This window comes from Sciurus carolinensis, chromosome 4, assembly GCF_902686445.1.
Source record: "Sciurus carolinensis chromosome 4, mSciCar1.2, whole genome shotgun sequence".
Classification (NCBI taxonomy): Eukaryota; Metazoa; Chordata; class Mammalia; order Rodentia; family Sciuridae; genus Sciurus; species Sciurus carolinensis.
The window spans coordinates 153,318,142-153,341,430 of NC_062216.1; the positions used below are offsets into that span (position 1 = coordinate 153,318,142).

The 23,289-nt window shown below is 32.9% G+C and overlaps 1 protein-coding gene across 1 annotated transcript in view; it reads left to right on the forward strand.

The window, feature by feature from the left end:
* The window catches only part of Nedd1 (NEDD1 gamma-tubulin ring complex targeting factor), a 52,485-nt gene extending 29,537 nt beyond the window's left edge, over window positions 1–22,948 (forward strand). Inside the window, exons 6-15 of the mRNA XM_047551013.1 lie at window positions 1,284–1,513; window positions 2,854–3,055; window positions 3,414–3,609; window positions 6,665–6,793; window positions 9,190–9,237; window positions 10,119–10,321; window positions 11,218–11,374; window positions 12,237–12,396; window positions 20,785–20,851; window positions 21,263–22,948. Coding sequence (XP_047406969.1) covers window positions 1,284–1,513; window positions 2,854–3,055; window positions 3,414–3,609; window positions 6,665–6,793; window positions 9,190–9,237; window positions 10,119–10,321; window positions 11,218–11,374; window positions 12,237–12,396; window positions 20,785–20,851; window positions 21,263–21,367 — 1,497 coding nt within the window. The 3' untranslated portion in view covers window positions 21,368–22,948. The remainder of the gene's footprint in view (window positions 1–1,283; window positions 1,514–2,853; window positions 3,056–3,413; window positions 3,610–6,664; window positions 6,794–9,189; window positions 9,238–10,118; window positions 10,322–11,217; window positions 11,375–12,236; window positions 12,397–20,784; window positions 20,852–21,262) is intronic.
* Window positions 22,949–23,289: the final 341 nt, after the last annotated feature.

Consider the following 23,289-nt stretch of genomic DNA (forward strand, 5'->3'; position numbering starts at 1 on the left):
AAAGTATAGACATTTAAAGAAGTCAGTGTGCTTACTTATGGATATTTTTAAAAGGTCTTTGTAGGAGCTGGGTGTGGTGGTGCATGCCTATGATCCCAGGTACTCAGGAGGCTGCAACAGGAGGATGATTGCAAGTGTGAGGCCAGCCTGGGCAACTTAGCCAGAACCTGTCTCAAAATTTAAAGAGAGAAGAAAGAAAGAAAGAGAGAGGTGGGGGGAAGGAGGGAAGAAGGGGAGGTAGACTTTTTCTCAATAAAAATGAAAAATATATAAACCAACATTTTCTTTTTTTTGTACTTTAGCTGTATGAAAAAAAAAAGAGCCAAATTTAACAGGTGAACATAGTAATTATCTTACCCTAGATGTTTAGTAGCAAATACTTTGTTTCCTTAGTTAGAGTTTGTTTTATGTTATTCCTAAACATTTTTTTTGCTGTTGGAAGTAAAATGCCTATTATTTTAAAATAACTTAGAATTATATAGATTATAAGTTTGCAGGGGAAAATAGCTTAAATGTAAAGTACTTAATTCTTATAATAAATTATAATGCCAATTCAAGTTTGAGAGTCTTATTTTAGTAAAAATAGGTAAAATTCAACCAGTTGTAATGTAAGACCTGTTTACCCACCCTGGATCTTTGTTTATTCTGGTGCATTAGAAACTAGAAATGGAGAATGTTTTCACTGCCCCAGGGATTAGTGTTTAGAGAATGGCCAGCATTGCCCTTAGGCTGATACTTTGGAAAGAGTGGATATAATTTATCCCCAGTCTATAGTGTTGCCAATTCCTCCTTTTTGATTTAATGTGCTTTTATGCTTCAGGTGTTAAGTTGCCAGTTTATCACATTCTCAAACTTATCCAGATACCTAAAGTATATATAGAAAAAAAATGTGAAATATTATTGCTTATTCTCTCCCAGTGTTCCTTTGTACTAGTTGGATTTGTCTCTGATCAGGTCAGTATTTATGGTGAATGTTTTAACCCTGATGGATTAATGTAGGCAATCTCTATATATTATAGTTTTCCCCTGAAAGGGGTGGGGAAAGGAAGCTATATTCTGAGAAAAAATGACCAGTATTCGAAAACAGAATATTTGCCTGTTTCAGATTGATCTCATACCCCCAAAATAACAGTATGGTTGTTATGGTAGAAATCTGTCACTCTCAAAACTAGAGAATTCATAAACCCCATGTGAAATGTGTAGTTGACCATTATTTATAGTTTATATAAAATGTTCTTATGAATGTTCACAATTATGTAAAACTTATTCTTTTATTTTTATAGTCCGTTCGGCACTTGAAGTACTCCTTGTTTAAGAAATCGCTATTGGGCAGTGTTTCAGATAATGGAATAGTAACTCTCTGGGATGTGAATAGTCAGAGTTCATACCATAACTTTGATAGTACGCATAAAGCTCCAGCTTCAGGCATCTGTTTTTCTCCTGTCAATGAATTGCTGTTTGTAACCATAGGCTTGGATAAAAGAATCATCCTCTATGACACTTCTAGTAAGAAGTAAGTATGATGTGCTCATGTCTTAATTTAGTAAGAAAATAGTTACTTTATTGACAAATGATTTTGTGTCTCCTATTGCCTGCTGGTTAATGTCCAGGGGATCTAATGTTTTTACACTTGATATATATAGCTAGTAAAATAGAGTTCTTCTTCTTTTCATGCAGAAAAAATGGATAGGGGTATGGATATTACTTAGGGTACTTTTGGAATATAAATATTGAGGGAAAGCATCTTAATGATTTCACATCTTTATTTTAGCATATTTACTATTCTTTTTTAAAGTATAGCTAAATACATATTTTAAAGCATTATGATTAATTTGCTTTAAAATTAATTTATTATCTAGATCAAAGTTCCTAAACTATTGACATTGTGGACTGGATAATTCTTTGTTGTGGGGGGCTGTTCCAGGTATTGTAGGATATTTAGCAGTATCCCTGACCACCTCTACCTACTAAATCCAAGTTATCATCGCCAGAGTCATGACAGCCTAAACTTTCTCCAAATATTGCCAAATATTCATGGGGGATTATGGCCCCACAGATGAGTAGTACCTGATCTTCCAAACACTTAGGCCCATTTTACTTCTTTCTTCTGTTATAGGTAGGCTTGAACAGCTACACAAACAAAAACCAGCTGCTAGAGTGCTAGAGCTGTATGCAGGATGCCTAATGGAAAGTTGCCACTGTCAGACTTTCTTTGGATGCTAGAGTTTTTACTGTTACTTTTTTCATTCTCTTTTTTGAGTCAGCAAGCCATTCTTCTCACACCAGACACACCAGCAAAAGCACCAGCTTCAGCAGATTAGTGTCCATATTTCTGTGTTAGCTTCTTGAGGATCAAGCTACATGGACTCTTGTTCCTTTTAGCTTTTTGGTCAAGAGATGCACAACTGAGAACAAAGTGGCAGCTGTTCCCCTATGAAAGGTCATGGTCCTCTTGAGACCTAAGCAGTTCAGAAAATGGAAAGTGGTTAGAGTTTCATCAACCCTGAGGCTTGAAACCCTGTTTGTGGAGTAGCACATAGGAATTGTGTCACATTCACTGCCAAGACAATAATTACTCAAAGAAACAGGTGCTATTTTCTATATTCTGGAAGATATAGATTGTACTTACTGAAAGGGAATAAAAAAATAGGATGTGACATTTAGCAGTTACTGCATGTCATTTTATCAGAAATGTTTCTTAAGACAGATTCTAAAACTCAGCTTTAAACAAGCATTTGGGATTTATGTGCTGTTTACCCAATTCTAATTTGGTTGGTGAACATGTATATCATATAAGCTAATACACTTGCATAAACTAATATATCTGCATATACTTTGTTCCCTTTTCCAAAGGGTAGTGAAAACTTTGGTGGCCGACACTCCTCTGACTGCAGTCGATTTTATGCCAGATGGAGCCACTTTGGCTATTGGATCTTCCCGAGGGAAAATATATCAATATGATTTAAGGATGTTGAAATCACCAGTTAAAACCATTAGTGCTCACAAGACATCTGTGCAGTGTATAGCATTTCAGTACTCCACTACTCTTACTAAGGTGAGTTATTTTCAACATTTTTTATTTTACTAAAAAAATTCTAGCTCAAAATATGAAAATTTTATTTTCACTTAAATGCAATGTATTGCTTCATAATCATTATATGATAGCATTCTAAATAATTTTAGTACAAAGTTTCTGATACTTAGTTTTAAAAGTGCTTAGGGTACTTTATTTTCTCTGTCTTCAAAAATATTTTAAAAGGCTTTTTTGGTTTAGAAGAAAACTCATATCTACCACCAAGCTTAAGATATGTAAGGGAAGAAAATGTTTTTTAATCTAACAGAATTTATAAAACATTAATGTACAGTAGGAAATATTAGTAACCTGAGCTTTTAAATGTTTCATTACATTTCAGTCAAGTTTAAATAAAGGCTGTTCAAATAAGGCCACAGCAGTGAATAAACGAGCCATTAATGCGAGCACTGCTGGTGGAGGAATTCAGAATTCTGGAATTGTCAGAGAAGCAACCACCACTTCCATTGCCACAGTTCTCCCACAACCCATGACAGCAGCTGTGGGGAAAGCAACAGTTGCTGTTCAGGACAAAGCAGGTAAATGTTAAGTATGTAGTATTTGGGGTTTTTTTCTTCCCAAAATATATTTAATTAGCTCTTTCTTCAAGAATGTTGAACTCAAATTCATTTGAGCATTTAGGTAAAATAGTTAGCAGATATCATTGAAGAAATGAAAAATTTAATTTTGGATATAAGTTTTTTTAAAGTTCATGAAAGGCACTTATTCTATTCATTTGAACTTCTATTGTAGGCAATAGTGATTATCTTAAAAAATGGAATCATGCCAACTTAGAAATCATTCCTCTCCAGTGTCACCAAAAGACTGGGTGACTTTCCATTGTGTTATCAATAGAGAATATAAAACTTTGATGCTGTCATTATAATTTGACCCTATAGTTTTAAAAAAAGCTATTAGTGACTCTTGATTTCGTATTTCAGAATGAAAAGTAAGGTGCTGTAATGAATATTTTTAAGTGCTGAATAGTACCGGGCACATATTAAGCAATACATTAGCAGTTTGTTAAATAAAAATAAATGAATATGTTTCTGTTTATCAGTGATTTCTTCTGTTCTGATAATCATTGATGAAACAGTTCTGAAACAAAGAGTTCCAATAGAATTTGGGAAATTGTAATAAGCTTCATCATACTTAATATAGAAAACATTTTTTATTTACAGTAAAAATCATATTGCTAAAAACCTTTTTGTAAGAAGTTATGCTGTACCATCAATTTGCAGTACTTTTAAAAATCTTAATGGCATACCAGTCTTGAAATATGCTCAATATAAATTTATGTATCCATGTATTTTTAAGTTTTTAAGACAAGTACTTTGGCAAAATTATTCGTTGGTATCTTCTGAGTAAGAGTTTAATATTTCCAAGTAGCAGCAAACATTATTTGTTGAATAGTATGGAATAGTTTTTTTTTTTTTTCCCCACTATTCCTGTGAATATCTTTGTCATCCTTATAGAGTAGTCACTATGTATAGAAAATAGGTTCTTATTTAAGGACTCTTGGAGACAAATACCATTGCCATTTACCTAAAAGAAGAAGTCCTTTTTTGAAAAATGACTTTGAGTAATGTCTGCCAATTCATTGAATTAACTATATTATGAAAATTGCCAATATTTTCAAAAATTCTTTTAAAACTTTATTAATTTGATTTATACTTTTTTAAAATTAAAGTTCTCTCATTTACTCTAAACTCTCAAGTCTCATTATTATGTATCTAGTTTTTAATAAGGAGTCTCCTATTTAAGGATGACAGTATTAATTAAGAATGAAAGACTTGGGTCTGCTGGGTCATTGATAAATGATAACTCTAGGCAAATTCCCAAAATCGTTGGCAAAATGAGCATTTGCTCTGTCCCCACAGTTAGAGATTTTTATTTATTAACTTTATTTTGAAGAATTGCTAATTTACAGAAAGTGTTTAGAATTACACAAAGAACTCCTGAGCTTTACCCATTAGCAAATTCACTACTTTGTAAGTTTTGCTACATTTGCTTTCTCATTCTTTATTTCAAACACACGTTTGGGCACACACACCATTTTTACACACACACACACACACACACACACACTCATTTTTACCCCCTGGAAGCATTGAGAGTAATTGGGCTTAAATCTCAGATCTATTACTTCCTATCCTGGACAGCTTTAGACCTCTTTCTTAACCTGCCAGACTTTGATTTGTTCCCCCCACACATTGAGATAATATTTAGCTTTGAGTATTTTTGTGAAAATCAGAGGAATGTATCACAAGTGTCTGGCACATGGCAGAAACTCAGTGAATGATGGTATTGCTGATATTGTTACTTCATGATCACCACCATTACTCTTATTGTTTTAAGCTTTGTGTAATTCTTGTTACTTCTACTAAAGTTGTCCTGATTTAGATATTGAAAAGAACCTCTCAAGACTTGTTTCTAGTGATCATTTTTAGCACAAAACATTGATTTAAGAAGTGAAAACTAAGGCTTTAGCACTATTTTTATGATACCAAACTTGTGTTTTTTAAATTCCAGAGATTGTCACTGTGCATGTTAAAGTTTGCATATTATTAGAGACTGGAATTAGACGTAGAAAAAAAGGAGAGATGTCTTTATAACAGTTGGGGTAAACACTTTTCAGTAGTTGTGATATTCAAATGATTTGGTTATGTTTAGCTTGCTAGCAGTTGTTATTAGAAAAGTTAATTCTGTTAGCTAGGCCTGGGCATTTTGGGACATACAATAGTTCATTCTTTGTTTTTATCCCAGGCTTTGCAGTTTTCGTTTGAGACTGAAATGCTAAATAAAATACTTTAAGACATAGCACAGTAATGTGCTGCCATTCCAGAAACCAGGTTTTCATCCAACTTCTCAAATCTCAAGAATTCATTCCTTAACCCAGAAATGAGCTTGAAGCTACTGATCCTACAGAGTTCCTATTACAAAGCCCCTGCAGGCATGCATTATACATTGCCAGAATAAACTGCTGCAGCCTTTTTAATGTTGTCTGCTATAGTATTCATTGAGTGTGATATTCTGGTGTCCTACTTCTACTAATCTACAGAAGTTGGTAAAGTCATTTAAGATCAATAATGCTGAGGGCAATGTTAAGCTTCCTCTGTGGGTGAAAGCAACAACCAAAAAGGGGGAAGTGAAAGGAAACCCATTCTCTACAAGTTGGGAACTAGCGTTAATTGAATCTTGTTTGTTAGGCAATGCACTACATACCTGCCAGATTTTTTCCCTCCATCATCTGTAGATGAACCCAAGGGTTCATAACAAAAGTAAGTTGTGTTTCAGAGGTCAGAGAAGTATATAAATAATTGCAGAAAATTTCCATCAAAATGGCTTAAAAAAATGGCTAAAATAAGGTGTTGCTGTATGAACAAATAAACTATTTGCTTTTGAGGAAGACTTCAGTCCATGAAAGTGCTGATGGGTTTACTGGTGGTCATATTCTGCTTTTTTCACTGATGCTCACAGTTGTAAAATTCTAAAAAGTAGGTAATGTGTTAATTTTTACAACTTAGCTTCTGATGATAAAGTTTATTTAGATGTAGTAACACTTTTTTTTTTTTCAAATCTAAATCACCTAAGGTTTGCCTCGAAGCATAAATACAGATATTTTATCTAAGGAAACTGACGTTGGAAAAAGTCAGGATTTCTCCAGCTTTGATGATACTGGGAAAAGTAGTTTAGGGGACATGTTCTCACCTATCAGAGATGGTAAGTGTGTTCAGACCGGTGGATCACGTTGTCTTATTCATGATCATTACATTCTCATTCTAAGATGTGGGTAATATCTTCCATATACTCAATTTAAGGCAGTTGGCTTATTTTCTCTTGTCCTTGGCAATCTATCTTCCTTTTTTCTGATATTGCAGACAATATAATTCTAAAGTAGATGCTGGTAATTTTCACATGGTAACTATGCAGAGAGCTCTAAAATTAGTGTTTTAATTTCCACAAAATTTCTTTCTTTCTTTACTCTGGTGTTGAGGATCAAACCCAGGGCTTTATGAATGCCAGACCAGTGCTATACCATTGAACTATCCCCCTAGCCACCCAAAAAGTTTCTTAAAGGAAGTTTTACCTTTATAGGCAGTCTTTTACTTGTATCTATTTCAAAATAAATATCCCTAAAATTTGAATGTTTTGTTACGGCAAAAAATATCCTCCTAATTTAAAAAATTTAAGATTGTTAGTGTCTAATTGGTATTTATTAAATGTTTTCACAGAGTATATGGCCGTGTGATAGAATGTCTCATTTATCCTATGTATGAAAGTACCATATATTTGTGTTTGTGTTTATGCATAATATATATTAAAAAATATATATGCTATCTACCCCTCTCTGAATATTGCCATTAAAAAGTCTTTGCCAGCTTGATAAATGGGAACTAAGACAATAATTAGCTGTGCTTTTTAGGTGCTAATGTTCATACTGTTTTCTTTAATGGGATCAACTTACTAATAGTAATGTAAGCAGTAATATGGGTAAATATCTAGAGGGTAATTTGGAAGAGTTAAATTATTCATATTTTTTGGCCTGCTAATTCCATGTCTACAGATTTACCTCAGAAAATAATCTGAGAAGCCCACAAAGATTTGTGGGTTTACAGTTTTATTAATAATAGCGAAAAACCTAGAGAGGATCTTAAGTGTCAACAGTAGCAGGTTCTTGAAATTGTTACATCCACTTATGATTTTTTAAAAATATTTTTAGTTGTAAATGGACACAGTACCTAATACCTTTATTTTATTTATTTATTATGTGGTGCTGAGGATCGAACCTGGTGCCTCATGCATGTGAGGCAAGCGCTCTACTGCTGAGCCACCGCCACAGCCCTCTACTTAGGATTTTTACAATTTCATTTTTACTTTAAAGTTGTGTTTCCCTAGTTCTCATACACAAAAGGAATGAACATATGTATTAGTATAGAATTATTGGTTATCGTCTGCCTTACCCCAGTCAGAAAATAACCTCTTAAATTTCTGAGTCAAAATCGCCTGTCTTTCACCTAATGAAAAAGGAAGGATTCTTTTAGTACGAAGAGAAAGTCAAAATATGTAGTGAAAAAGTAAAGAAAGGAAGGAGTGGCTGGAGTTGAGGAAGGTTTCTAGGATCAGCATTGAGTTGGGTAACTTGGCTTCTAAACCCGCTTGGAGCAACTTCTGCATTGAAGAATGTAGGAAAGGACTTTTTGCAAGTATTAGAGTTATAAATTAAATCCTTTTAATGAGTTTTAAGAGAAATGATTAAGTTAATTTTTCCCTTAATTACTTGTACTGTTTTTTTTAAATGTGTTGAGAATTTGAGCCATTTCTCCTCCATTCATTAGGGTTTTATGTTATTAATATGGAAAAACATGGTTACTAAATATAATGCTGAGAGTTTAAGAGGAAATTAATAATTTATAAGATTGTGTGTATGTGCATGTGTCTCTCAATGGGCATAGTATGCAATTACTAGGCCTGAAACACTAATATGATAACCATGATCATTGGTCATTTGAATTTCTGGTCAATTTGTTAATGACTTTTGTCCATTTTTCTATTAATCTGTTAAAATTGAGTTAAATAGTTTTTGCTATGAATTGAATAATATTACAGTATTGAAATAATCTTACACATACTCTACATTAAAATAAATATTAATAAAACCTTGTGTTTTATAACATTGTAGTACTGCACAATATTTAGATATTATTTTAGTTGAACCCCAAAACAAAATGATCAAGGCATTATCCCATTGTAGAGATGCGGAAACTGAAGCTTAATTGCATTGTAGGCTTGCTCAAACTCACAAAGCTATGAAATGAATTAGGCAAATGGGATTATAGATACCTAGAACTGACTTCAGGGTTTATTCTTTTCTTTGCTGTCTCATTAAATTATGCTAGCTCATAAATTCTATACCATAGAATTATCTTTTCATAGTTGCTACTATGCATGAAGCTAGAAGAATGAAAAGGGAAGTTTAAATGAGTACTAACTTTAAACTTCAACCTCATTACTCCTTAAGATTGATTGTCTCTGAACTCTTTGGGGAAAGAATTGTAAGTCTTAACTTGCTATGGCTTATTTTTCACTACTCTTAAAGTTTGATTTTCTTATTGTAGATGCTGTAGTTAACAAGGGAGGTGATGAGTCTGTAGGCAAAGGAGATGGTAAGAACCTTAGAAGTATTTTCATTAAAATTAAAAATGCTGTTGGATTGTCTGTTCTGTGTGACAAGTCACCCCAACGTTTCGAGGCTTAATAGAACATCATTTTATTACTTCTGTGGATTGACAGCCTGGGCATAACTTGATTAGATGATTTTGCCTTCAGATCTCTCTTGATGCTTCAATTAGGGTATGAGCCAGAGCTGCAGCTCAACTGGGCAAAGATCTGCTTCCAAGCTCATTCATATGGCTTTTGGCTGGAGACATCAGTTCCTTGCTAGTTGAGCATCTCTCTGGGAAAGTTGACAAAAGAGCAGCTATTTTCACTCAGGTAAGCGAAAAAGTGAGAAGGCATCTGAGATAGAAGCCACAGTACGTTTGTAACCTTATCTTGGAAGTGACATCCTAGTACTTTTGCCATATTCTCCTTGTTAGAAGGACAATTCTAGCTGTAACCCATATTCAAAGGTAGAGGAATACACAAGGGCATGGATGTCAGAAGACATGTCAAAAGCCATCTTAGAGGCTGCCTTCCAAGATATATGCCACAGGTACATACCCAATTAATTCTCTTCAGTTATCAAAAAAAATAATAAAACATTCATTGTGTTTTCAAAGTATTTTCACATATAATATTTTTTAAGCCTCACTACTCTAAAGAGATAGATATCATCATTCTCATTTACAGATTAGGAAATACATTTAAGATTTTTTAAAGATGTGCCTAAGAGTATACATCAATTAAGGGGAATAGCTGAGAAACTAGTCTTCTGAATCCAATCCCTATGTGTTTTATCATGTTATTCTGACTCTCTGTTAAATGCTTGCTTTAAGTATCCAAGATGGGGGGATATCATTGCAATTTTTTTCTTCCTTTTCTTCAGGCTTTGACTTTCTACCACAATTGAACTCAGTGTTTCCTACAAGAAAAAATCCAGTAACTTTAAATACTTCAGCACTGAATTCTAGCCCTCTTAATGTTTTTATGGGATCTCCAGGGAAGGAGGAAAATGAAAATCATGATCTGATAACTGAGTCTAAGAAAACATATCTAGGAAAACAGGATCCTAAAGATTCCTTCAAACAGGTATGTGCCTGAAAATGATACTAAGCTTACTGTGTGGGTGGCTGCCAGGATATATCCTAATTATTGAAAATGCTGTGCACTTACTAGGTAGAGAAATACTCTTAAATCTTGATATCACTTTTTAACAACGAATATTTTTGAAATCTGTCTTTGGCTATGTTGAAGGTAACGGCAGATATAAACATGTACTATTTTTTCTTAAGATGAAATATTTGCTATATCTGTCTATGCAAGAACACTTGTTACATGAATTATTTAATAATATATTTCCATTGCAGTATAAAACATCAAATTTGTGGTTAAAACATTTACTCTAAATTTTAGAGCAAATTTGATGGTGCTAAGAATGGAATTCATCATTATTATATTCTACTTAAAAATACAATATCCAATATAGAATTAATTTCTTGTGTAAGGTTTCAAAATCATCTGTTACAGGCAGACCAGATCGATTAAATGCGTGGAATGTATTTATTTGTTTTCACATTTATTTTTTAGAATAATATTAAAAGATAATCATGCAGAGAGTAAACAATCTTTGATTTGTTTTTTAATATTTCTGTGTAGTTACCACATGAGAGTGGGTTTTCTTTTTTTTTTTTTTAATTTTGACCAATGATTTTCATTTTAAATTATGTTCAGCAGATGCTTAATAAAATTAGTTTTTCCTCATGATGTTATTGTGGAGATTGTTTTTGATCAGTAAAATTAATTTATTTTGCTGCTAGTTCCAGAATCTTATTTTCTTTTTGTTTTCTTCCTATTCTTCCTTCATTTCCCTGACCCTGTCTTCTGTTTAATAAAAGGGGTTAGGGAAAGTAGGTAAAAAATGCATGAGTAATATGGGCAAAACAATAAATTATAGATTAAAAAATTATTTTGTTTTAAATATAAAGTTTGCAAAGTTGATCTCTTCTGGTACTGAAACTGGAAATCTAAATACCTCTCCATCATCTAACCAAACAAGAAATCTTGAGAAATTTGAAAAGCCAGAGAAAGAATTTGAAGCCCAGTTCATATATGAACCACCAGTTAATGGATCTTCAACTCCAAGTAAGTACATAAAACTTTCTGATGTTTGAAATGTTAAGTTGAAAAATTCTCCAGTTGTTTAACTTGAAAAGGATAGAGTAATCATAGACTAAAAAAAATTCAAGGAATTTAAAGTTTATTGGCTTGTCTAATGTCTAGAAAACAATGACATGTATATGAATGGTTAAGTTCAGCAATATTGATTTCATCCTCTTTTTGTGTGAATTTCATTTTCAATCTAATATGTAAGGTTTTATTTAATATAGTGTAGATAGAATTATAATTTAGAACACTTTGAAAAGGGATAGTTAACTACCTAAAATTATATGTTTTATTCTTCATATTGAAATCTCTTAGAATTTGTCTCAGACTCATCAATCAAGTGATTGCATTTAAGAGTTTTAAGTTCACCTGTAAGAATAGTCTATAAAGGAACTCTGTATATAGAAACAACTGTGTTTTACTTGAAGGTTTCTGTGGATACATTGCATTAGCTGAAACTTCAAGACTTTGCCTGTAGCACTACTATTCTCCTACCCTCCTTCTGCTTGTTTTTAATAGTCTTGGTTTATCTGGTTTGTGGTATAGCTTGTCTCATTTGTCTTTTATAAGAAGAAATGGTTCAGAGATTCTTCAAGATCAATTTCTCTGTCATATGTTACTACATTAACAGTTGGCAGTTTATAGATAGATACATGACTATTAGAAATAATGTCATATAAAATTTTTAAAGTTTGTATTCTAGACAGTGAATTTTTCTAAATGTCACAGGAACACTGTTCTTTGCCAGTTTTTCAAGTTCCCTCATACCAAATCTTATTTAGAAATGTTTGATATTTTTAGTCCAAGTTGACGGTTAATATTTATCGATTCTTTATTTTAGATCCAAAGATAGCATCATCTTCCGTTACTGCTGGAGTCGCCAGTTCACTCTCAGAAAAAATAGTTGATACCATTGGGAACAATCGGCCAAATGCACCATTGACATCTGTTCAAATCCGTTTTATTCAGAATATGATACAGGAAACACTGGATGACTTTAGGTAGTAGTTGAGAAATTACTCTTTCTATCTAAACCTTTCATGTTATTTGTTTATTTTTATTAGTGTAAAACCAGAACTATAATGGCTACTACTTTTTATCTAGATTCTTGTGAACATAAAATCATAGAAAACATGATGGGTTTTGTTGATCTTGTTATACTGTATTTATTGACTGTCAGCCAGGAAAAGGCACATTTAACCAGATAGCTTGACAAAGAAGTCAAGTATGCAGACTGCTATTGTGGATTTTTTTAATCGTCAAAATGTGAACAGATTCTTGTAACTCGTGCAGTTCTTACATCAGTACTTACAGATCACCTGCTAAGTGTTTTATTTTTAAAAAATTCTAAATATTTTATATAGAATGTATCAGAATATAATATAAAATATTTAATATAAAAAAATTCCTTAACCTATTCCTGCCTTTCTCATCCTTTGAATGTGTTCTAGAATTTTGCTTCCTTTTACTTATTTCAATATTTTGGAAACAATTTTCAATTATTAGGATCTTTTGTGGGGTTTCTTCCCCACCCCTCTTTCTAGCCTATAGTTACTTAGGTTATCATGAGTAAGAATATGGAGATGTGTAGTTTTTGTTTGTGCATGCTTTTTTATGTTTAAAATATTTTTAAAATGTATTTTTGAATATCAGAAAAGTTTATTTTAAAGAAAAATTATTTTGGCATTTACAGGATACCTAGTTTATGTATCAGATACAAAAATGAATTCTCTGCACAAAAAGGCCTTGTAGTTTATTCATGATACATATAGTATGTCCTTCTGTAAATGTTTAATATGAATTAGTTCTTTTGTGATTGGTAAATAGGGCAGTGTTGTCAAAATGATGGGGAAAATTTTGTTTTTATAACAAAACAAAAGTAAAGTGCATGTAAACACAGATGAATGAAGCCCTTGTCAATGTCCATCTCCTCTTACTTTCTCTTAACTTGTTGTGACTCTATACTCTGCACTTATTTTGTGGTTATTCCCCATTTTGCTGTTGTCCCTATAACTTGGCAACCCCAATCCTTCTGTATTCTGTTCTCTTCCTCAAGTAACCATCACTTTTTTCAGGTAAAGTGTCTTCTTCAATATCTATTAGACCATGCCTTTATAACTATGCTAGTATTTTTATTAGGATTTGTTTTTGTTAGTGCTCTGTTAAAAAATTGCATAAGTTTTCAGTGGTGGACCTCAATCCTTTTTTCCTAAGTTCTGTTATTTTCAATACACATTTTTAAAGAGTATGAAGTTTTTCAGGAATACATAAATATTTCTGGCATAACAGCAGAACTGTCTGGAAACAGCTGACCTTACAAAATGATGTTGGAAACACAGAAAGGGAGGAATTTGCTGGGGCAAATTTAGAAAAGTATGACTGAAGAGATTTTATTTTACACTTAAGTGTATGGGAACAGCATGAGCAGAGAAACAATTGTAAATTTTAGGAATACTTGCAGAGAGAGAAAGTACTGTGGCAAGAGATGAGGCCACAAAGGTAGTTAGAAAAGCCTTAACATGTAGGAATAGAGAGGGTCAGCAAAGTTTTTAAGCACAGAAGTAATGTGCTATTTATTATCTGTTCATTCAACAATCATTTTAGTGTTGGTTCACCACTGGTTTCAGATGATTTAAGGGCAGTGGGCTTAGGACTTTTCCTTCAACAGACCTGGGGATCTGAGCACAGGGGTGACCGAACTCTGTGCTTTATTTACACCCTGACTGCCAACTCTCTGTTGCTAGGGATTGATTCTTCTTTCACTTCTGGTCTGATCCTGGCTTAGTACCCAGAGTGGCTCAGGATTTCAGTTAATTGTTCTGCTTTCAACCTTCAGTACTTATATTCAGCTATACCAGTTATTGAGAGCACAGAGGGAACAGTATTAAGGGACTCACTCTCAGCCAATCTCTCTTGTCTGTGGTCTGTTGCCATCTTCTCCATGAGGACTTGTAGTGCTTCAGAAGGGTTATTCTGAGTTCTCTCCCACCCTAAGACTTTACAGGTGCTTTGCATTTGTGCCTTAGGGAGTCTCTCGGCTCTGCTCTTTGATTATCCCTACCTTTTTACATAAGCACTCAGTGAATGCATATGGGGGAAAGTTAGTGAATAAATGCAGGCTTTTTAGCTGGGGTTCCTTGGAATTCTAAACTCTTGTGCCAGGCTTCAATTGGTCTTTTAAAATGTATAAAAATTTCAGCTAGTTCTCTTACCCTTTTATAGGCAGCTTTCTCCTGCCACTGTTGATACTGAAAACAATCCTGGGTCTTTTTCCCTTTAGGAAGGATTTATCATTTCTTGGCTGTTAGTTTATTTATATATTTTTTGCATTCTAAACTCTGGTCAAATTTAAGAATGTATGATTTTATAGGTTATCAGGTTTATTTTCATCAGAATTGAGAGTTTACATATAAGTGGAAGTCTGTTCAGCTGCTTTTATTGTCTTTCAAAAAGATATGTTTATTTTGGCAAGCTGGTCACCTTGATCTTGTAGCTACTTTTTAGGTTTTCTTAGAACTAGTTTTCAGTTTGCCTTTATACCTCATCTTTGCCACTAATACATCTGCTGAATGTCTGGAGTATTCACCCTGTCATTTCAGGTGGATCTTAAACTTTAACCCATTTCACAAGCATCATAAGGCTTCTCTACATTTCAACTGTGATGTCATTTGGCTTACTGACATTTAATGCAGTATAGGCATTGTTTAGGAGGCAACAGATATCTGAAGGGGAAATTGGGTAATTTTGGGCTTGCTCTTTTGAAAGCCTTCCCTCTTCAAATTCTTGGCTTTTAAACATTGGCTTCCTTGGTAGTCCCAAACTCTAATACTCCAACACTGGTGACACTGTCTCAAGCTTCAGAAGTTTGCTGCAGCTGAGCCTTTTTCCACATTGTGGGATCAGCACATATTCCAGAGAGAAAAGGAGAGGTAAATGTGGGTCTTACCTAGTAGACTTCTCTTCTTGGCAAGAATGTGACGCTTTACAGCCCTGGCTATGCTGGTTCTCTTATACCATTGATTAATTTATCAATTGATTGAGATACTGGGGGTGCTATCCAAGGCCCCATGCTTGCTAGGCAAGCATTTTACCACAACTGATATCTTCAATATTTAATACAATTTTCATCATAACTGAAAGCAGAAATATAAATTGTTTTAAATACCATGTAATTGCAACAGAAAAATTAAGGTACTTGGGCATAAACCTAAACAAAGATGGTGAAGATTTTTTAAGAAAGAAGAATTTTTAAAGCGTATTACAAAGCATTAACAGATAAATGGAAAGATTTTTATGAAGATGATATTTCATCTAAATTGGTCTATGGATGGAATGCAGTTTCAATCAGAATCTCAACTTGGAAGATCTTTATTTAGAAGATGATGAAATGATTCCAAAATGTATATGGAAGAAGAAAGATCCAAGAACACCAAGATAACCCAATGAAAAATAAGGTCAAAGGGGCCTTGTTTGGCAAACAGATAAGCTTAGTTTTTCAAATAAAATAAAATAGTAGTATAATATTGACATGGCATGGACAAATTGGTGAAAAAAGCAAATAGTTAGAAACCTATGTGATTATGGAAACTTGATAAATGACAGTGTTAACATTGCAGATATATGTTTAAAATATGGTGTAGAATAATTAGTAGATTGTAATGTTTGGTTATAAAAGAATAAATATGATAATTAAAGAATCAATTCTATATAGAATAAAAGTTTAAATGTGAAAGGCAAAATTTTAGACGTTCCAAGAGATTTTTAGAACTTCAGGATAGAAAAATTATTGAAAACAAAGAAATGCTCTACCTTTATAATTTGTAGTGTTGAGTAAATTTGAGTATATAAATAAGAACTAATTATGAGATATCACTGATAAGAGGGATGAGCATCTGGAATACTCATATCACCAAAAAAGGATCAGATTATATGTAGGGCTCCTAAAAATGAATAATAAAGTGCAAGAAAGTTAAGAATCAATAAAAGGGATGAATTCAAACTGAAAAGCCTCTTCTCAGCAAAAGAAATAATAATGTGAAGAGGGAGTCTGTGGAATGGGAGAATATCTTTACCACATTCTCCTCAGATATAACACTAATCTCTAGGATATATAAAAAATTAAAAAACTTAACACCAATAAAACAAATTACCCAATCAATAAATGGGCTAAGGAAATAAACAGACTCTTCACAGAAGAAATACAGTTGATAAAAAACATGAAAAAATGTTCATCATCTTAAGCAATTAGAGAAATGCAAATCAAAACTACCCTTAAGATTTCATCTCACTCCAGTCATAATGGCTATTATCAAGAATACAAGCAGTGTTGGCAAAGATGTGGGGAAAAAGGTACACTCATCCATTGCTGGTGGGAATGCAAAATGGTGCAACCATTATGGAAAGCAGTATGGAGATTCCTCAGAAAACTTGGAATGGAACCACCATTTGATCTAACTATCCCACTCCTTGGTTTATACCAAAGGACTTAAAATCAGTATACTACAGTGACACAGCCACATTAGTGTTTATAGCAGCTCAATTCACAATAACTAAACTATGCAATTTAAGATTTATTTGACAGGAAAATAGACATAACCAGTTTAAACCAGAGAATTACAAATACTGTGAACCTAGGTGTCCTTCAACAGATGAATGGATAAAGAAAATGTGAGATATATATATACACACACATGTCCATACACACACACACACAATGGAGTATGACTCAGCTTTAAAAAAGAATGCAATTATGGCATTTGCTGGTAAATGGATGAAACTGGAGAATATCATGCTAAGAGGAATAAGCCAAACCCAAAAAACCCCAAAGACAGTGTTTTCTCTAATACGTAGATGCTAATTCACAATAAAAAGGGGGTAGTGCTCGGGAAGAATAAAGTTACTTTATATTAGGTAGAGGGGAGTGAAGAAAGGGGATGGGGGTAGAAAGAAAAGTAGAGTGAAACAGACATTATTACATCATGTATGTATATTACTGCATGACTGATGTGATCCTACAATATGTACAGTCAGAAAAATGAGAAATTACACTCCATTTATGTATGATTTATCAAAATGTATAAATGCACTTTACTGTCATGTACAACTAATTAGAACAAATTTTTAAAAATGAATAATAAGATATGAACATGAGGGAAAATGTTCATACCCACAGTTAGTAAACAGAAAATGCAATGAGATACTATTTCACACCCATTAAATGGGAGAATATTGTAAAAATTCAGTTATTACAAATCTTGAAAATTAGAGCAAGAGGAACTCTGTTACACTGATGATGAAGATATCCATTGATAGTACCACTTTGAAAAACAGATTGCATGATCTTTTAAAACTGAACAGATATACACCTAGCTTTATACCTGTACGTAACCATCTGTGGATATTGGTGCATGTGGATTGAGAGGTGTATACATACATGATTGTTTATAACAATACAATAATAATAAAAACTTGAAAACAATTCAAGAATTATTTGACAGGAAAATAGACATAACCAGTTTAAACCAGTGAATTACAAATACTGTGAACCTAGAAAATAGTATTTCTTAAATATAAGCTTCTCAAGACTGTACAGATATGGTATCCTTTTTGTTAACACTCAAAAACAATCACTATGAAAACATAAACTACAGATTGTATGTAATACTAATGTTTATTTTTTTTCAATTTTTTTAATTGGTGCTATATATATGTAAAGTGAAATTCACTGTGGCATTTTCATATATTTACATAGTATAATTTGGTCAGTTTTATTCCTCAGTTCCTCTTTCCTGTCCCTCTTCTTTGCCCCTCTGTTTCTTTCCTCTACTTCACTTATTTCCCTTCTGTTTTCTTGGAATTCCTGCCCCCTCGATTTTTTTTTCTTTATTTTGCTCTAGCTTTCACATGATGGAAAACTTTTGACCCTTGACTTTCTGAGTCTGTCTTGATTCACCTGTCTTGATATTCTTCATTTCCATCTGTTTCTCCTCATATCCTCGATCTCATTCTTCTTCATGGTTAAAACTCCATTGTGTATATATATATATACACTACATTTTCTTTATACATTTCATTTGTTGAAGGACACCTGGGCTGCTTGGCTATTGTGAATTGTGCTGCTACAAACATTGATGTGCATGTGTCCCTATAATATGCTGATTTTAGTTCCTCTGGATAAATACCAAGGAGCTGGGTTTTTTGGTGGTTCCATTCCAAGTTTTTTCAGAATCTCCATGCTGCTTTCCAGATTGGTTGTACTGATTTACAGTCTGCCAACAATGTATTAGTGTACCTTTTCCCCCACATTGGTGCCAGCATTTATTATTATTTGTATTCTTGATGATTGCCATTCTGACTGGAATAAGATGAAATCTCAGTGTAGTTTTGATTTGCATTTCTCTTATTGCTAGGAATGTTGAACATTTTTTTCATATATTTGTTGGCCATTTCTGTTTTTATTTTGAGAAATGTGTTTAGTTCTTTTGCCCATTTATTGCTTTCGTTTTTAGTGTTTTTTGAGTTCTTTATATATTCTGGATGTTAATCTCTTGTTGGAAGAGTAACTGACAAAGATCTTCTGTAGACTCTCTCTTCATGCTCTTAATTGTTTCCTTTGCTTTGCAGAAGCTTTTTAATTTGATGCTGTTCCATGTGGTGATTCTTCATTTTTATTTCTTGAGTGTTAGAGGTCTTTTTGAGGAAGTCATTGCCTGTACCCATGTGTCATAGTGATGAGCCTCTGTTTTCTTCTAGCAGTTGTAAAATTTCTGGTCTAATTCCTAGGTCTTGATCAGTTTGGGTTGGCTTTTGTGCATGGTGAAATAGGGATCTAATTTCATTCTAAATGTGGATATCCGGTTTTCCCAGCACCATTTGGAAAAAAGACTATCTTTTCTCCAATGTATGTTTTGGGCACCTTTGTTAAGTATTGAATGACTGGACCTATGTGAGTTGGTCTCTGAGTTTCCTATTCCATTGGTCTTTGTATCTGGTTTTGATGCCAGTACCATATGGTTTTTGCTACTATATCTGTAGTATAATTTGAGATTAGGTATTGTGACGCCTCCAGCATAACTGCCTGCTCAGGACTGCTTTGGCTATTCTGAGTCTTTTTTATTTTTCCAAATGAATTTTATTACAATTTTTTCTAGTTCTGAGAAGATTGTCATTGGCATTTTGATATGGATTGCAATTAATCTGTATAATGCTTTTGGTTGTGTGGCCATTTTGACAATATTAATTCTGCCTCTCCAAGCACATGGGAGGTCTTTTTCTCTTTTAAGGTCAAAGGTTATCTCCAGTCTTCTGTGTTCTCTAGTTTCATTAGAGGTCTTTCACCTCATTGTTTAAATTCATTTCCTTTATTCCCAAGATTTTTTTTTAAGGTTATTGAGAATGGGATAGTTTTTCCGATTTCTTTCTCAGCAGATTCATTGTTGGAGGGTGGTTTTGTTTTGGTACCAGGGATTGAACCCAGGGCACTTAACCACTGAGCCACATCCCCGGCTCTGTCTTATTTTTAATTTTGAAACAGGATCTCACTAAGTTGTTTAGAACAATGCTAAGTTGCTGAGGCTGGTAAACTTGCAGTCTTTCTGCCTTAGCCTCTGGAACCGTTGGAATTAAAGGTATACAGCACTGTGCCCTGACAGTATTGGAGTTTTTATAAAAGTCTTTGCACAACAAAATTCAGGAATATGACTTCTTCTTGGGATTTCCCCTGAGTTAAGTGATAACATCAGATAGGAACACCCACTCTGTTTTCATGATTTGATAGTATTCTAGTTTTTTAAGTTGTATGGTGGGTGACTGAGTGTTCCTTTTATCATTATACTTGCTGATTTTCATGTATTCTTTTGGAGGCAAGGAATTAATTGCATCTTACTGAGTTGACCATGTTACATCCAACAAAATAGCCTCTTTCTACTAGAAATGTTTTTTAGTAGCTAAGTCATTGATAATCTCATGATTTGTAGTCTAGTGAATTTTCTGTATTTTTTGTGTTATAAATCTGTGTCTTTCCTTAATGATCATTTATGTATCAAGGAATGTAATGCAGTGTGGGATCTAGAGTAGGCAGCCTGGGTTTACATTCTGCTCTACTATTTGCTGGTTGTATGATTTTTGAACAGGTATAACTGGTCTTTGGCTCACTTACTTTGTTAGTAAAGTAGAGGAAATAATTGCTCCTAATTGTGAAGATTAAACAAGTTCTTATAAAATTTAAGAAAGAGTGCCTAGTTCATATTAAATAAATATTGGTAGTTTTATTATTGTAATAATTATTAATATTCAATAATTTGAAACAATGAAAAAGTTTAGCCAGTTTCTTAAATGAACTAAATTGGTTAAACTGTTAAAATTCTAATGTATTTTACATTCTTCCCTAGAGAAGCATGCCATAGGGACATTGTGAATTTGCAAGTGGAAATGATAAAACAGTTTCATATGCAGCTGGTATGTATGGCAAACTGTGTTTCAAATGAATTGGGACTTGCATGAATCTAAAAAAATCTATTAAAGGGCAATGCACTTTTACTTACTTGCCATGTCTAGTCACTAAGATAAATAGGGAGTTTCAGATATTTAATAAGTGTAATATTTTAACTGCTCACCTCCTTTTAACCTGTGGTAGTGAAGTCCACTTTTTCAGCATTTTTTTTTCTTTTAATGAGCATAAAACCTCCCAAATGTGAAATATGAATCTTCCAAACATAATCATTTCACTAGTGATCTTTGTGGTTAAGTACAAGAAATATCATTCTTAACTGAACAGGAGAGAACTGATAGCTGAAAGTATATGAAACATAGCTTACCAAGTAACTGTGAAACACCAATAATCTAAACAGCATTTTCCCCTTTTTCTAGAATGAAATGCACTCTTTGCTGGAAAGATACTCAGTGAATGAAGGTTTAGTGGCTGAAATTGAAAGACTACGAGAAGAAAACAAAAGACTACGGGCCCACTTTTGAAATTTCAGTGAATGTGTTAATGTTTTATAATTTGGGGAGTTTCTGGCAACATAGAACTACATAGAAGCAGTACTGTTTTCATGGCCTTTAGGGGAAGAAACTTTTTTTTTTTTTCAAGTTAAAGGGTGTTGGATTTTTATACCCACTCTTTTCTGTCCAAATATTTATATTTTTATATTTAAACTGTACAATGTATCATTTGCCTAATAGGAAAGTCAACAGGATCTTTATTTTCTGAAAACTTTAGCTATACACTAAGTGCCCTTTTTCATAAGAGAAGAAAATTGTGCATAAAAATAGGTTATGTATGTTTTTGATCACCTTTTTTTAACATATATTTTTGATTTACAAATTGCCTTCCAATTTTTTTTGGGTAGTTGAGATTTAAAAATTTTGATATACCTTCTATTTTTATGGAGAAAATAATTTTAAAATGGCAATTGGTTTTTTAAGCCTTTGACTAATAAAATACAGAGTTGGCTAGTACTTATTTTGTTAATGACATCAAGTATGACTATTATTTATTACTTGTAAATGTGATAATTTTTGAAATTTTGAATTGTACAGATACATTTTATCTTTTGCATTTATGTTGTTATACTTCTGCTAGCTTTCCACTTCCAGTTGATATTTTTTTTTAGCTAACTTTGCCCATGAAAAAAATTTTAAGGGTGTGTAAGACTCAACAAGAGCTATATATCTGCTGATCGTCTCATGAATTATTAATATGCAAAATTATAAAGTTTCACTCACCATTATTCAACATAATTAGTGGAAATTTTGTATTAGATACTAAATATTACAGTATTGTTACCATCTTTTCCTCTGAAGAGAGAAGTGTGAATTATTTTTTCTGTGGTTTGTATCATTAACTTTTTCTAATTTTCTGTGATGTGAATAATATTTTTATATTATTTGCCTTACCATAAAATTATTTATAAAGGTTCATTGTGAAAAGAAGTCACACCCTTTGGGCAGTAGTTGGATATTTGCATCTACCTGCTGTGATCTCCATTTTTAGTGGTATAAGATTAGAAGGGCTACTTATTTGTTGTCTTATCTCTTGCCCAAAGAGTTACACTGTGTACCTTGTATATAGCTCTACAACATTTTGGCTTCTGGGATAAAGATATATACTAAAATTTTTAAAAAATCTAGTTTAGCTTACTGTTGTTTACCAAAACAATGGAAAAGTGTAAATATGCTAATTATTACTTCCAAAATTGAACACAGGAATATTACTTTTTCCCAGTATGACTCAGCAAATACATTTGTATTGACACATATAGATGTGTTATGTTATCTTTTTCTGGCAGTTTATGAATGCATTATGACTTGTAACAAGTTTCCTTGTATGTCACCATCAAACAGGTTTAGAAGACTTAAACATTAGTGTGTTTTGCCTATATGCAGTATTTAAATCCTATAATATTTTCCTATTGTCTTTTTATATAGGTACACATAAGTATATTAAAAGAGGTGGAATAAATAAAACAATTTTAGTAATTTTATGTGTATAGATGAAACATTTTTGTCATGGATTTAAAAACTAAGTACAAAAAAATAAAGTTTTTGTATTAAAAAATATAGAAAATCTGAAATTGGACTTTGCCTCTGACCAGAATGGTGTAATAGGGATTGGACTTGCCTTTCCAATGGAAATTAAAACAAAAAGACAAAATGTCTAAAATAGGTTAGATATTGGACCTTAGGTAATCCCAGACAGTGGTTTTTGAGAGAGGGAAACAAATGAGACCCAAAAAGCTCAGTGAAACAGAAACACAAGAAATAAAAAACTACAATAAATTTCTTAAAAACCAGCAAGTAGGGTGAAATTCTTAAAAGAAGCTAAAGATAAAGAAGAACAAAGATAATCAGACTGTCACAGTGGAGCATCATCTCTAAAGCATCATCATCTTTTT